Here is a 16,015-nt window from a genome sequence, read left to right as displayed (position 1 = left end):
ATTACCGATTGATTCTACAGAAAGCAGTCAGTAGGCTTAATATTTCCACTCTGTAATTTCCGATTCTATCACCTCTAATTTAAGCTATTAATCAATCATATTTGAGTGCTTACTGTGTGCAGAGCACTGTACTAAGCACTTGAGAGAGTATAACACAACAATATAACAGATACGTTTCCTGCCCACTGATAAAAACTGTTGGCTTCAGCAACTACATATGAAGGGACTAAAAGTATAATTTTCAATCTACAATGTCTTAAATGGGATGAAAATTAAGCTCTGTTGGATTGCTTAGGGCTGTCGGTGAGACAAGAATTGGTTTTTAAATATGGGGGGCCAGTAAAGTAATCCCTCCCCTGCCCCTACACACACACCCCTCCCCCCACCATGGGGCTTCAGTGGTAAAAAGAGATGGTGCAGTCTCCTTTTGCCAACAGCAGTTAAGATAACTGCTGGTTCTCATAAAAAAAAAGGGCATAAAAATCAAAGATCCCATGAGCTCTTACCCAAAATTAGCCCTGATATTGGGAGTCAGGTAAGGTGACCCTTTAAACCCTGAAGAGTCTTCCTTTAGTGGTGTCTCTACCACAGACTGAGCCACAAGCAAGCTGTATTTGTTTGCATTTTGGAACCTCACATCTTTCTGAGGAGCTGAAAGTGATTTTCATAACTCACTTTAAGGAGCAGCATTAAATAAATCAGATTAAGTCACTTGCCTTATAGCACCATCTCTCTACTGGGTAAATTCATCTCAATAAAATCAATGCTGCTTCCTCCAACTTAATGACGTTTGGACACCCCAGGGAGGACCTGCTGCAGGGACCTGGGAATGAGTGGGTCAGCTGAGGCAATAGCCATCTGATGAAGGGATATATCTGGGGTGGGAAGGTGGGAAGGGGTAGTTAGTTGCCTGCAGTGCTGCTAAGGGAGACCCCATTCAGGGGATCTGCCCCCTCAGATATTTGATAATCACATACTATGTCCCGGGCACTGGGTAGATACAAGCTAATCAGGCTGGACCCAATCCAAGTCCCACATGGGGCTCACGGTCTTAATTCCCATTTTACAGATGAGGTAACTGAGGCCCAGAGAATTGAAGTAACTTGCCCAAGGTCACACAGCAGACAAGTGGTGGAGCCAGGATTAGAATCCAGGTCCTTCTCACTCCCAGGCCCGTGGTCTCTCCACTAGGCCACACTGCTTCTTGTGGATCTTGGGGACCTGCTCCTACAGACAAGGGGCTGGACTCACCTGAGGTGGTGTCCCTGAGATGTCAGAGAGGAGTGCTGACGGCATCTTCGGGAGGCCGGCAACAGCCACTGGGCTCGGCTCAGCCTCCAGTGGGTCCCAACCTCAGAAATCCCTACAAACTTGTGTGGACTCTGCTCAAAAGCCAGTTCCCAGGCACAGGCAAAAGTAGCACTGCAGATGCCCAGAGAGAACTTGCCCGGTGGCCCCTTTCCCAACCCTCAGATGATCTCCCAGGAGGAGGTCTCTGTGGAAGCCCCTTTCAGGCTGGCACAGCCTCTCTCACACCTGGCTCAGGAGTCCTGGATAGACTGCAAAGAGTCCTACCGTGTTTCCGTCCTCTCAACATCATCATTCAGGTAATCCTCAAGTGTCCCATGGGGAGGATGGCGGGGGAGGGTGCTTGCAGGTAGCCCTGGGTGTCAAACACCACTTCTCCAATCTGATTAGGAACCTGGGTTCCCAAACAAGCCAGCAAATAGTGCCCAAGTACCCACAGTGAAGGACTAGAGTTTCTACAATCCCTCTAGGGCATGTGCAGTAGGATCCTTGGACCTGCCCAGGAAACAGTATGGCTTAAAGGTAAGACCTTGGGCCTGCGAGTCAAAGGATGCAAGTTCTAATCCTGACTGTCAATTGGCTGCTGTGTGACTTCTGACAAGTCACCACCTCTCTGTGCCTTAGTTTCCTCATTTGGCAAAATGGTGATTATCTGTTTTCTCCTTCTAGACTGGGGACCCCATGTGGGACAAAGACTGAGCCTGCCCTATTATCTTGTATTTATCCCAGTGCTTAGTATAGGGCTTGGCACATAGTGTCTAAATACCAAAAGTATTATTATTAACAATAACCACCACCACCAGGGATAGTGGAGTCTTATAAGCCCTTAGTACAGTGCTTTACACACAGTAAGCACTCAAATATAATTGAATGAATTAATGCCAGTGCTGCACACACTGCAGATGCCTAAATACTCCCAGTCTAGGAATGACCTCAGGGAGAGCTCAGAGAATGGAGGAAGCAGTGGGGTCTTACATCACACCAGAACAGTGAAAATACCAATAACTAAATCAGGTGAATGGGCGATTCAGCCCAAGAGCCTGTCTTCAATAGTAGCCATACAGAAGGCATTAAAAAAAAACCACAGTGGCAGCTGCCAGCTTTGTCCACCCGGCGGGCACTAAAGATGGCAGATTCCCCCTGGCATCATCTGTTATTGGTTCCAACTGCCAGTTAAGGCTCTGAATGACTCCAACAGATTCAGGCTCACTTCTGGGGTGCCTTGGGCTGGGCAAATGCATTAACAAATGAAACCAATACAAGTCAGCAAGGGGGAAATACCCATTCTTTTCTCAGTCATTTCAAGGACTATCATTTTACTGAATCATGTTCAGCTGTTCACAAGTGGTTGCTTTTTTTCCTGCTCATTGGATTCCCCTGACCCCTTGACATATTTATGCCTTAGTCCTTCATTTTACAGTAATCACAACTGTCAGCTACCACAGCAATCAATTAACTGCTACACCTGAATTCCACAGAGTACCCTCTAAGCCCACTTCACTCTAAGCTCCTCAAAACAGGGATCATGCTTATTAACTATTGTACTCTCCCTAATGCTTAGTAGAGTGCTCTGCCCACACAGTAAATAACTCAAAAAATACTATGGATTGAATTGATTGGATGATATTAAAAAATATGAAGTCACACTGTCCAGACTAGGTTTCAGACTGATCTTAAAAACTGAACAAATGGCTAAATATAGCAGGGAAATTGACTAGAGAAAAAATTGAGGTTTTGTGGTTAGAAGTTCAGTGTGGTCTAGAGGAAAGAGTACAGGTCTGGAATTCAGAGGACCTGGGTTCTAGTTATGATTCTGCCACATGTCTGCTGTGTGACCATGGGCAAGTCATTTAATTTATCTGTGCCTCAAATAAGATTAAGACTGTGAAATGGGGGTTAATGGCGATGGGGATTAAGCCTGTGAGCCCTGTGTGGGATGGTCTGTCTCCACCTAATTATCTTGAGTTTACCCCAGTGCTTAGTACAGTGCCTGAAGCACAGTAAGTGCTCAACAAATACCATTAAAATAAAAATAATTTTAAAAGCTTCAAAAATCAATGGGGAAACTGACCACTAATAGAAGAAAATATCTGCGTGTCAAAAGGGATGGCAAACAGAATATTAATTTAAAAAGCCTAGCATGTATTGGCCAAAAAAGGTTAAAACTTTTGGAGTACTCCAAACATTACTTGAGTAGCACCCACTCTAGAGCAGTGCCTAGGCATTTGGGTCTGTGCTCCTTAAACAATTTGATACTCCATACCCACAGCATTTATGGGCTGATCAATTTATTTTCAAGTCTGTCTCTCCAGTGAGACTGTAAGATACTTAAGGGCAGGGATCAGCTCTATTCCATTTCCCTAGCACTTAGTACAGTGCTCTGCACACAGGAAGTGCTCAGGAAGTGCCATTGTTTGTATGATTGTGAGGAGAGGATTCATATAATAATAGTAATGGTATTTGTTAAGTGCTTACTATGTGCCAAGCACTGTTCTTATAATACACTGGGTCAGGTTTGGGGCCTCACACTTTGAGAAGAATGAGCATGCCCTCAGAGAAGGTTTACAAAAGAGCTGAAGAATGACTGGAAGTCTAGAAAATATGCCCTACGAGAAGAGACGGAAAAACCTTACCTTATTTTAGCCTAAGGAACTAGAGAAACTAACCTTCACACTAAAAGCAGCACAGGCCTGGGAGTCAGGAGATCATGGGTTCTCATTTAGGCTCCGGCACCTGTCTGGTCTGTGACCTTGGCCGAGTCACTTCACCGTGCCTCAGTTTACCTCATGTGTAAAATGGGGATTGAGATTGTGAGCCCCACATGGGACAGAGTCCAACCCAATTTGTTTGCATCCAATCCAGGGCTTAGTACAGTGCCTGGCACACAGGAAGTGCTTAATAGATACCACAATTATTATTATTATTGTTGAAAGATGTGAATGGCTGATAGGGGGCCAGTAGAAGGATAATTACTTCTTCATGGACAAGGAATAGGTCTTTGGTTTCTGCTGAATCTCCCAAGAACCATTACAGTGTACCACACTCAACAGACAATAAATACTATTAATAATAGTAATTGTGGTATTGTTTAGGCTCTCACTGAGTGCCAAGCATCACACTGGGTTAGATACAAGATAATCTCAGGCCAGACACAGATCCAGTCCCACATGGGGATCACAGTCTAAGTAGGAGGTAGACCATGCAGTGAATCTCCATTTTGCAGGTAAGGAAACAGAAGCACAATGACTTGCCTAAAGCCAGGCAAAAGGCAGGTGGTAGAGTCAGCATTAGAACCCAGGTCCTCTGACTCCCAGACCTAAGCTCTTTCCACTACACCAAGCTGTTTCTATTACCACCGCTGGGTAGGAAAAACAAGGTAAAGGAGACAGTTCATTTTACAATCTGCAGGGTTGAGATGGGCACAAGATTCGAAAACAAAATGCTAAAAGGTCAAATCCTAGGGAGGGTGTAGCCTCCCCTTCATCGAATATTTTAAAAAACTAAGTTAATATCTGAAGCGATAGGATAAAAATTGGGCATGATGGTTTAATAAACAGTTAAAATGACACACAGAGCTTAGCAGAGTCCTAGAGAAATCAGGGCACTTCAAAAAGATGGGATAAACTTGGGTTCCGTTCATCATTTTACTTGGTCAAAACTTTGTGGGAATGTGGGCTTTTGGGGGGATATTAACACTAGTTCAGGGAATTGAACTAAGTTAAACCACTCCAGTCAATCAGTAGAAAGCCTGGGTGCAGAGCAGTATGCTAAACACTTGGGAGAGTTCAACAGTATTAGCAGACATGCTCCCTGCCCTGGGGAAACCTACGCTGAATCAAGAAATGTGAGTTTCGCGGCTCAACTGACTTGCCAGCACAGCCCCAAGTCAGTAGTTAAGCACAGAACTCACCAGGACCCAGGACCAGATTAAGCCCGATGCCAAAGGGAAAATCAACCCAGAACTCAAGGTGGCCATGAGGGCTACTGAAATCCCAGTGTGCTGGTGTGAGGCACGCGGGGTCAGGAAGCTCCCAAAAGTTCTCTTCCGGCTGCCAGTCTCCTTCCTGGCTCCAAGCCATTTCTCCACTCAAAGCTTTGGTGGGGTGTAAATGAACTCCCGCCCCTCAAAACCATGCCCCGGCTCCAAGCAATATTTATGGAGCGCCTACTCTATGCAGAGCACTATACTGAGCGCTTGGGAGAGTACAATGCGAGAGCAGACCAGGTCCCTGCCTTCGAGGAGCTTCTAACCTAACGGGAAAGACAGGCACTGAGTAAGTCCCCCAAAGCAGCCCTGTTTCGGGCCACAAACACCCACTCTGACAATGCAAACACATACAGCCTGAAGAGACGACCCTGCGGCCTTTCAAACATTCATTCAATAGTATTTATTGAGCACTCACTATGTGCAGAGCACTGTATTAAGCGCTTGGAATGTACAAATCGGCAAATTGATTGGGAGATCTAGAGAGGTGACCCATTCAATGCTTTTGCTCTCACTGGTGCTCAATTCATTATTTTAATAAACTGTTAAAATGACAAGCAGAGCTTATCGAAGTCCTAGAGAACTCGGGGCACTGACTAAGTGGTTAAAAAAAATCAACTAGTTAAAAAAAAAAGCAAACGGGTAGGGCACCAGCTACAAGGTGACTGTGTCCTGTTACTGTACCTTTGTAATGCGCAAAACTTTTAAGATGGGAAGGTTGTGGTTGGCTGACACACAGATAGCTGGATGGGTTCAAAGAAAAGTTTGCAAATGGATGGAAATTTCTGAGTCAACAAGGCTTTAGGCGGAGTTAGAGGGTTTCAACTTGTTCTGCCTCTGAAGGGGGTTTGAACTTCATGACCCTGAAGTCTCTACTAAACTGGTGTTTCTATTGTTGTTATCGTGAATATCCACTGGTTAATATTTTACAGAAATTAACATTTTGTTTGCAGCACGAGCTTACCAACCATTTTATTTTTTGTTTCGAAGTCCACTGCGTATTTCAGAGAAGAAAAATCTCAAGTGGTTGTTTAGTCACTACTACGTTAAAAGGCTCCTTGGGTGGGTTAATGATCAGGAAGGTTAATGAGGACACCAAAGAACTAAACTTTTTGGATATTGGAAACTTGGAAAGGACAACTGAATATCTCATTACATGGGCATACTAATTCCCCAGTTTGCAACTGGAATAAGCACTCAAATTGTTATGAAAATATTGCCATCTGTCCTACGTTAAAAACTGAGGCTGTACTATAACTTCGAAAACCCATAGTCTCCTCCACTCTAAAACTGATCATCTCTAATGATACTGATGTGGAATACATAAATTATTCAGCCCACAGTCTGCTAGACTACTCAAAACAAGCTTGACACCCTTTCTTCACATTTCTAAAATCAGTCAGCCTTCTTTTTAAAAAAAATTTTGGAATGTAGCGCTTTTACATTTTCAAAGCTTCTCAGAGATCACATCCCGAATTCATCTTTAAACTTCCCCAGTGAATCAGATATGTTTTATTTTGAAACGACTATTCCTAGAAAATGCACAGCCATCTAATTGGTCTATGAATTATACACTCTTCCCACAAACCTACAAGCTTCAAAATGGGTCAATACATCTGGAGAAAAACACAGAAAATTGCATTAAGCTCTTCGCCAGAGCCAATTTACCCAAACTCAAGCAGAGTGACCTGCAAGTGCATATATTTATGCAGGATCACTCGTAACGAAAACAAAACATATACTACACATGTCCGCATCTTGTGCCTATTTTGCTCAAACTGACCAAAAAAAAACCTCCAAAAGTGTTTTAATGGAAAAGACAAAAATCCTGTTTCCTCTCAGAAAACAAAAAAAACCCATTTAACCACTCTGAGCCCTGAAAATTGCAAGTTGGCTTTGAGTCCGTGATGTCTATTTATAGATTTGATATTGGGCACATACGTAAGCCAGATTCCGAAAGTTTTCATCATTGAACATACGCATCCGGACGAGCATTTTAATAGGTTCATCCTCCATGGCCTACATCAACCCAAGCCGGGGAAAATAACGACCCCCAGCAAAGCCTGGGGGCCCAGATCACCTGTTAGCCTCTACAATCTCTTCTCAGCTGCTCCCAAAGGAATCACTTACAGCACCAGAATGCTCCTCTCAAACTCTTTTCTCTGAGGATGCTGTTTCCAAAAGAAAAAAAGCCCAGGCCTTTATTCCCTGGATCCAGCCTCTTCCCTCCACGTATTCCACTGGGGCCCGGGCTTCATCTCGCTCCCCCCGCCCCCCGTGCTGTGTTCCAGAGGCCCACGCTGGAGTCGGCTGCAATCAATCAATGGTATTTCTACTAGGTCCAGAGCCCTGTACTAAACGCTTGGGTGAGTACAATCCGGCAGGATTAGTGGCCGTGCCCCCTCCCCGTTTTTCCTGTGATTGACACCATCGACCTGGATCCCCTTGGGGCACCCCCCCCCCCAGCGTTTCAATTCATGGATTGTGTTTTTAGGGAGCGCTTCCCCCGTGCAGGAGACTGTGCTAAGCGCCCGGGTGAGGACGAGCCGGTGGAATTAGGGGAGCCGTCCTTTGCCCACAAGAGGGGGTGCCCTTTTTCTCCTTTCCCACGACTGACCCCCTAGACCCCAGTGCCCCCGAGGGGGTCTCCTGTCTTCTCAGCCCCATCTAAGCAGCAGCATGGCTTAGTGGAAGGAGCACGGGCTTGTGAGTCAAAGGGCACTGGTTCTAATCCCGCCTCCGCTACTTGTCTGCTGTGTGACCTCGGGCAAGCCACGTAACGTCTCTGTGCCTCAGTTACCTCATCTGTAAAATGGGGTTAAAACAGTGGGCCCCACGTGGGACAACCTGATTACTCTGCATCTACCCCAGCGCTTACAGCTGTGCTTGGCACATAGTAGGTGCCTTGCGTAGAAGCAGTGTGGCTCAGTGGAAAGAGCCCGGACTTGGGAGTCAGAAGTCATGGGTTCGAATCCCGGCTCTGCCCCTTGTCAGCTGCGGTACTATGGGCAAGTCGCTTCTCTGTGCCTCAGTTATCTCATCTGCAAAATGGGGATGAAGACTGTGAGCCTCAGGGGGGACAACCTAATGACCCTGTGTCTACCCCAGCGCTTAGAACAGTGCTCTGCACATAGTAGGCGCTTAACCAATACCAACATTATTCTTATTATCTAGACTGAGAGCCCCTGGGCACTGTGGCCGAATTGACCTTTCCAAACGCTCAGTCCAGTGCTCTGGCACAAAGTAAGTGCTTAACCAATACCAACATTATTATTATCATTATTATCTAGACTGGGGGCCTGTCATTGGGCACTGTGGCCGAATTGTCCATTCCAAGTGCTCGGTCCAGTGCTCTGCACATAGTAAGCGCTCAATAAATACTATTAAATGAATGTGGGTGCCCACCTTTAAGCGGGAGTGGGCTGTCTTCCTGCCGCCCCCACCCCGCGGGCAGGAATTGTCTCTATCTGTTCCCGAATTGTCCATTCCAAACGCTTAGTACAGTGCTCTGCACATTGTAAGCGCTCAGTAAGTACTACTGAATGAATGTGGGTGCCACCTTTTAAGCGGGAGTGGGCTGGCTCCTTGCCGGCCCCCCATCCCCACCCCTCGGGCAGGGATTGTCTCTATCTCTTACTGAATTGTCCATTCCAAGCGCTTAGTACAGTGCTCTGCACATAGTAAGCGCTTAACAAATACCAACATTATTGTTATTATTATTATCTAGACTGGGAGCCCGTCCCTGGGCGCTGTGGCCGAATTGTCCATTCCAAGCGTTCGGTCCAGTGCTGTGCACATAGTAAGCGCTCCCTAAATACTATCGAATAAATGTGGGGTGCCACTTTTAAGGGGGAGTGGACTGGCTCCCTGCCGGTCCCCCACCCCGAGGGCAGGGATTGTCTCTTAGCGAATTGTCCATTCCCAGCGCTTCGTCCAGTGCTGTGCACATAGTAAGCGCTCCCTAAATACTACCGAATAAATGTGGGTGCCACCACCTTGAAGGGGGAGTGGGCTGGCTCCCTGCCGGCCCCCACCCCGCGGGCAAGGACTGTCTCTGTTCCCCAATTGTCCAGTGCTGTGCACATAGTAAGAGCTCCCTAAATACTATCAAATGAGTGTGGGTGCCACCTTGAAGGGGGAGTGGGCTGTCTCCCTGCCGACCCCCCACCCCACGGGCAGGGACTGTCTCTGTTCCCCAATTGTCCAGTGCTGTGCACATAGTAAGCGCTTAATCAATACCAACATTATTCTTATTATCTAGACTGGGAGCCCTGGCCACTGTGGCCAAACTGTCCATTCCAAGCGCTCGGTCCAGTGCCGTGCACATAGTAAGCGCTCCCTAAATACTACCGAATGAATGTGGGTGCCACCTTAAAGGGGGAGTGGGCTGTCTCCTTGCCGGCCCCCCACCCCACGGGCAGGGACTGGCTCTGTTCCCCAATTGTCCAGTGCTGTGCACATAGCAAGCGCTCCCTAAATACTATCAAATGAGTGTGGGTGCCACCTTGGAGGGGGAGTGGGCTGGCTCCCTGCCGGCCCCCCACCCCACGGGCAGGGACTGGCTCTGTTCCCCAACTGTCCAGTGCTGTGCACATAGTAAGAGCTCCCTAAATACTATCAAATGAGTGCGGGTGCCACCTTGGAGGAGGGGTGGGCTGTCTCCCTGCCGGCCCCCCACCCCTCCCTTCGTCCCGGCGCCCTTGGCTTACCAGCAGCAGGTTGTGGGCCACCTGGTAGCCGAGCCGGCGACCTCCTCGGACCCCGGGGGCCAGCCGTCCGGTGGCGTAGCCGTGCCAGGCCACCACGTAGGGGTTGTCCAGCGTGATCCAGTACTTGACCCGGGCCCCGAAGTGTCGGAAGCAGAGCTCGGCGTAGTCGCGGAACCTGTCCCCCACGGCCCGGCTGGCCCAGCCTCCGTAGGCGTCCTGCAGGTCGGCGGGCAGGTCCCAGTGGTTGAGGGTGACCACCGGCTCCACGCCCAGCTCGCCCAGCCTCCGCAGCAGGCGCCGGTAATAACGCAGGCCCCGGCGGTTGGGTTTCCCGCCCAAACCCCGGGGCAGGACGCGGGCCCAGGAGATGGAGAAGCGGTAGTGGCTGACCCCCAGGGCCCGCAGGGCCTCGGCGTCCCGCCCCACGTGGTGGTAGCCGTCCCCGGACACGTCCCCCGTGGGGGTGCCCTGGGCCCGGTGGGTGAAGGCGTCCCACACCGAGGGGGTCTTGCCGTGCCGCCTCCAGCCGCCCTCCGTCTGGTAGGCGGCACTGCCCACCGCCCAGAGGAAGCCGTCGGGGAAGGTACCCTGCGCTCCACGCTGCTCCTCCAGGCCCCGAGGCCGCGAGAAACGCCCCCACGTCCAGGCGCCGTCCCCGGGGGCCCCCCGAGGCTGCTGGGGCCCCCCCAGGCTCAGCAGCACCAAGAGAGGGGCGAGAGGCGAAGCCCCGGGGGCCATGGCCGCCCGACGGGACCGGACCGGACCGGACCGGACCGGACCGGCCGGGGAAGGGGGCCGACACCTCCCGCCGCCTCCCGCTCCTCCGCACTTCTTTATCCCCGCGCTCGGCCCTCCCCACCCTCGCCCAATTCGTCAGCTATTACCTGGGCGCCCCCCACCCCACCCCAGAGGGGAGGTGCGAAGCCGGGGGGGGGGGGGGAGGAGGAAGAAAGGGAGACCCTCCCCACTCCCCCCACCCCGTTCCCCTCCCGGCCATTTGGGAAAGCAGCCGTCGGGTCGGTCCCGGATCACCTGGTCATTCCTCCGCCGCAGTCTTGGGGGGCTCCGGGGTCTTCCTCCCTCGCCCCCAAAGTGTCCCCCCCCCCCAGAAGAGGGACACGCGGCCTTTCTCGACGCCCCCCTGCTCCTGCTGGAACGGGGAGTCTCTCCGCCCAGGTTGACCCCTCCCCAAAGTGACACACTCCCCCCTTCCACACACACACACCCCCAAAGTGAGACCCCCCCCTCCACACGCTCCCAAAGTGAGAACCCCCCCTCCACATACACACACACCCCCGGTGAGGACCCCCCCACACACAAAGTGAGACCCCCTCCTTCACTCACACCCCCCCAAAGTGAGACCTCCCTGCACACACACACCCCCAAAGGGAGACCCCCCTTCACACACACCCAAAGTGAGACCCCCCTCCACATACAACCCCCAAAAGTGAGACCCCCCCTTCACGCACACACACACCCCCAGTGAGACCCCCCCTCCACGCCCCCCTCCAAAGTGAGACCCCCCTTCACACACACACCCAAAGTGAGACCCCCCATTCCACATACACCCCCCCCAAAAGTGAGACCCTCCCTTCACGCACACACACCCCCAAAGTGAGACCCCCAAACACACACACTCAAAGTGAGACCCCCCCTTCACGCACACACACACACACAAAGTGAGACCCCCACACACACGTACACACACACAAAGACCCCCCTTCACACATACAACCCCCAAAGTGAGACCCCCCCACACACACATATACACACACACAAAGACCCCCCTTCACACACACCCACAGTGAGACCCCCCCTCACACACACACACAAGCACCCCCCAAAGTGAGACCCCCCCACACACATACATACACACACAAAGACCCCCCTTCACACACACCCACAGTGAGACCCCCCATTCACACCCCCCCCCAAAGTGAGACCCCCCCAAAGTGAACCCTAACCCCTTCCCCTGTTGGGGGGGGGGCGTCCTCAGTTTCCCGCTCCCCTCCTCCGGCTTTCACCCCCCCCCACCTCCGGGGTCCCGGCCCCTTTCTGAGTGAGGGTCGGGATGCGTGGGTTTCCTTGCTTTCTAATCATAATCACAATAATTAATAATAATAATAATAATAATAATCATGGTGGTGCCGGTGAAGCGCTCACCGGGCGGCAGGCACCGCCTGGGGCGGATACCAGCAGATCGAGTTGGCCCCAATCAGTCCCACGTGGGGCTCAAGGGTCGCAATCCCCGTTTTACAGACGGGGAAACTGAGGCCCACGGAAGCGAAGGAATCCCCAGCAGACAAGGGGCGGAGGCGGGATTAGAACCCATGACTTTCTGACTCCCGGGCCCGGGCTCTAACCACTAGGCCACGCTGCTGCTTTCTGTCGTCCTCTCAATACGGGCCCCTGTGCGACATGCGCCCCTTCCACGTGCCTTTTTGTGGCCGAATTGCACTTTCCAAGCGCTTAGTACAGTCCTCTGGACCCAATCTGCGCTCCATACAGAAGACTGAATGAATGAATGAATGCATAATGTTGGTATTTGTTAAGCGCTTACTATGTGCAGAGCACTGTTCTAAACGCTGGGGCAGCTATCGTGGGTTCAAATCCCGGCTCTGCCCCTTGTCAGCTGTGTGACTGTGGGCAAGTCACTTAACCTCTCGGTGCCTCAGTGACCTCATCTGTAAAATGGGGATTAAGACTGTGAGCCCCACGTGGGACAACTTGATTCCCCTGTGTCTCCCCCGGCGCTTAGAACAGTGCTCGGCACATAGTAAGCGCTTAACCAATACCAACGTTATTATTACAGGGTCATCAGGTTGTCCCACATGAGGCTCACAGTCTTAATCCCCATTTTCCAGATGAGGTCACTGAGGCCCAGAGAAGTGCAGTGACTTGCCCACAGTCCCCCAGCTGACAGGGGGCAGGGCCGGGATGCCCCTTTCCACGCGCCCCTTACCGTGGAGTAATAATAATGCAGGAATTTAAGTGCTTACTCTGTGCAGAGCGCCGTTCTAAGCGCTGGGGGAGAGACGGGGTCATCAGGTCGTCCCACGCGAGGCTCCCAGTCTTCATCCCCATTCTCGGATGAGGGAACTGAGGCCGGAGAAGTCAAGCGACTTGCCCCCCCCCCCCCCCGTCTCAAGCGGCAGAGATGGGATTCGAACCCGTGACCTCTGACTCCCCAGCTCGGGGCTCTTTCCGCTGAGCCGCGCTGCTTCTCTGCGTTGGGCCCCTCGCCACGCGCCCCCCTCCTCGTGCCTCTCTCCACCTGCCCCTCTCCTCGCGCCCCTTCGCCACGCGCCCCCCTCCTCCTGCCTCTTTCCTCGCGCCCCTCACCACGAGCCGCTCACCACGCGCCCCCCTCCTCGTGCCTCTCTCCACGTGCCCCTTTCCTTGCGCCCCTCACCAGGCGCCCTCTCGCCTCGCGCCCCTTACTCTAAGCCCCCCCCTTCCTCGTGCCTGTCTCCTCGCGCCCCCTCGCCTCGCGCCCCTCTCCTCGTGCCTCTCTCCTCGCGCCCCTCTCCTCGTGCCCCCCCCCCTCGCTCCCCTCACCACGCGCCCCCTCTTCCCTCGCGCCCCCTCTTTCCTCGCGTCCCTTACCATATGCCCCCCCCCGCCTCGCGCCCCTCTCCTCGCGCCCCCTCCTCGTGGCCCTCTCCTCGTGCCCCTCACCACGCGCCCCTCCCCTCGTGCCTCTCTCCTCGCGCCTCTTTCCTCGCGCCCCTCGCCACGCCCCCCCCTTCGCCTCGCGCCCCTTACCCTATGGCCCCTCTCCTCGTGCCTCTTTCCTCGCGCCCCTCGCCACGCGCCCCTTACCATATGGGCCCCCCCCCCGGTCCTCTTGCCCCCCGCCTCGCGCCCCTCACCACGCGCGCCCTCTCCTCGCGCCTCTTTCCTCGCGCCCCTCACCACGCGCGCCCTCTCCTCGTGCCTCTTTCCTCGCGCCCCTCGCCACGCGCGCCGCCCCGCCCCCCCGCCTCGTGGCCCCCTCCTCGCGCCTCTTTCCTCGCGCCCCTCGCCACGTCCCCCCCCCCCTCCTTCGCCTCGCGCCCCTTACCCTATGGCCCCTCTCCTCGCGCCCCTCGCCACGCGCCCCCTTACCATATGGGCCCCCCCCCGTCCTCTTGCCCCCCGCCTCGCGCCCCTCACCACGCGCGCCCTCTCCTCGCGCCTCTTTCCTCGCGCCCCTCGCCACGCGCGCCCTCTCCTCGCGCCTCTTTCCTCGCGCCCCTCGCCACGCGCGCCGCCCCGCCCCCCCGCCTCGTGGCCCCCTCCTCGCGCCTCTTTCCTCGCGCCCCTCGCCACGCCCCCCCCCCTTCGCCTCGCGCCCCTTACCCTATGGCCCCTCTCCTCGTGCCTCTTTCCTCGCGCCCCTCGCCACTCGCCCCTTACCATATGGGCCCCCCCCCGTCCTCGCGCCCCCCGCCTCGCGCCCCTCACCACGCGCGCCCTCTCCTCGCGCCCCTCGCCACGCGCGCCGCCCCGCCCCCCCGCCTCGTGGCCCCCTCCTCGCGCCTCTTTCCTCGCGCCCCTCGCCACGTCCCCCCCCCCTCCTTCGCCTCGCGCCCCTTACCCTATGGCCCCTCTCCTCGTGCCTCTTTCCTCGCGCCCCTCGCCACGCGCCCCTTACCATATGGGCCCCCCCCGTCCTCTTGCCCCCCGCCTCGCGCCCCTCACCACGCGCGCCCTCTCCTCGCGCCTCTTTCCTCGCGCCCCTCGCCACGCGCGCCCTCTCCTCGTGCCTCTTTCCTCGCGCCCCTCGCCACGCGCGCCGCCCCGCCCCCCCGCCTCGTGGCCCCCTCCTCGCGCCTCTTTCCTCGCGCCCCTCGCCACGTCCCCCCCCCTCCTTCGCCTCGCGCCCCTTACCCTATGGCCCCTCTCCTCGCGCCCCTCGCCACGCGCCCCTTACCATATGGGCCCCCCCCCGTCCTCTTGCCCCCCGCCTCGCGCCCCTCACCACGCGCGCCCTCTCCTCGCGCCTCTTTCCTCGCGCCCCTCGCCACGCGCGCCCTCTCCTCGCGCCTCTTTCCTCGCGCCCCTCGCCACGCGCGCCCTCTCCTCGCGCCTCTTTCCTCGCGCCCCTCGCCACGCGCGCCGCCCCGCCCCCCCGCCTCGTGGCCCCCTCCTCGCGCCTCTTTCCTCGCGCCGCCTCGCCGCGCCCCCCCCCCTTCGCCTCGCGCCCCTTACCCTATGGCCCCTCTCCTCGTGCCTCTTTCCTCGCGCCCCTCGCCACGCGCCCCTTACCATATGGGCCCCCCCCCCCCGTCCTCGCGCCCCCCGTCCTCGCGCCCCTCTCCTCGCGCCCCTCGCCACGCGCCCCCTCGCCTCGCGCGCCCTCGCCTCGCGCCCCCCGACGGTCCCGGAAGGTCCAGGTGCAGCATCAGGGCGCCGGGGCAGAAGGACCCCGACCCCCCCCGGGAGCCCCCCGGGTTACGGGGGCCGGAGGAGGACCCCGACCCCCCACCTCCAGGGGACCGACACGCCAGGTGGGAAGCCTCCCCCCCCCCCCATCCACCCCTCCCATCCAGCCATGGCTCCCATCCAAAATACTGCCCGGGCTTGAAGCCCCCCCCCCCCCCCCCCCCCCCCCAATAATAATAATGATATTGATATTGGTTAAGCGCTGACTAGGTGCAGAGCACTGTTCTAAGCGCTGCGGAGAGACAGGGTCATCGGGTTGTCCCACGGGAGGCTCACGGTCTTCATCCCCATTTGACAGATCAGATAACTGAGGCCCAGAGAAGAAGAAGAAGAATGTTGGTATTGGTTAAGCGCTGACTATGGGCAGGGCTCTGTTCTAAGCGCTGGGGAGATACCGGGTCATCGGGCTGGCCCACGTGAGGCTCACAGTCTTCATCCCCATTTTGCAGATGAGGGAACTGAGGCCCAGAGAATAATAATAGTAATTTTGGTATTGGTGAAGCGCTTACTATGTGCAGAGCACTGTGCTAAATGCTGGGGGAGATATAGGGTCATCGAGTTGTCCCACGTGAGGCTCACAGTCTTC

The 16,015-nt window shown here is 54.7% G+C and overlaps 1 protein-coding gene and 1 long non-coding RNA gene across 5 annotated transcripts in view; one reads left to right on the top strand and one right to left on the bottom strand.

Annotated features, from left to right (window-relative positions):
- KL (klotho) overlaps window positions 1-10,788 on the bottom strand; it is a 43,288-nt gene extending 32,500 nt beyond the window's left edge. The window contains exon 1 of one of the 2 annotated variants that reach the window (XR_005661172.1): window positions 10,003-10,788. Coding sequence is in view for 1 of the 2 variants with exons in the window: in XM_029048477.2 (XP_028904310.1) it covers window positions 10,003-10,740 (738 nt within the window). In the remaining variant the exon portion in view is untranslated. The remainder of the gene's footprint in view (window positions 1-10,002) is intronic. The other variant, XM_029048477.2, reaches the window with a different exon arrangement.
- The window catches only part of LOC114805915, a 51,433-nt gene continuing 42,751 nt past the window's right edge, over window positions 7,334-16,015 (top strand). For 2 of the 3 annotated variants that reach the window (XR_003754038.1, XR_003754040.1), the window contains exon 1: window positions 15,402-15,494. This is a non-coding gene — a long non-coding RNA (uncharacterized LOC114805915). Of the gene's footprint in view, window positions 7,660-15,401; window positions 15,495-16,015 lie in introns of those variants that run through there. The other variant, XR_003754041.1, reaches the window with a different exon arrangement.

The sequence above is a fragment of the Ornithorhynchus anatinus genome, chromosome 20, assembly GCF_004115215.2.
Source record: "Ornithorhynchus anatinus isolate Pmale09 chromosome 20, mOrnAna1.pri.v4, whole genome shotgun sequence".
NCBI classification, from domain to species: domain Eukaryota; kingdom Metazoa; phylum Chordata; class Mammalia; order Monotremata; family Ornithorhynchidae; genus Ornithorhynchus; species Ornithorhynchus anatinus.
Note: the sequence above shows the minus strand (reverse complement) of the source record. Positions and strands in the feature narration are given on the sequence as shown.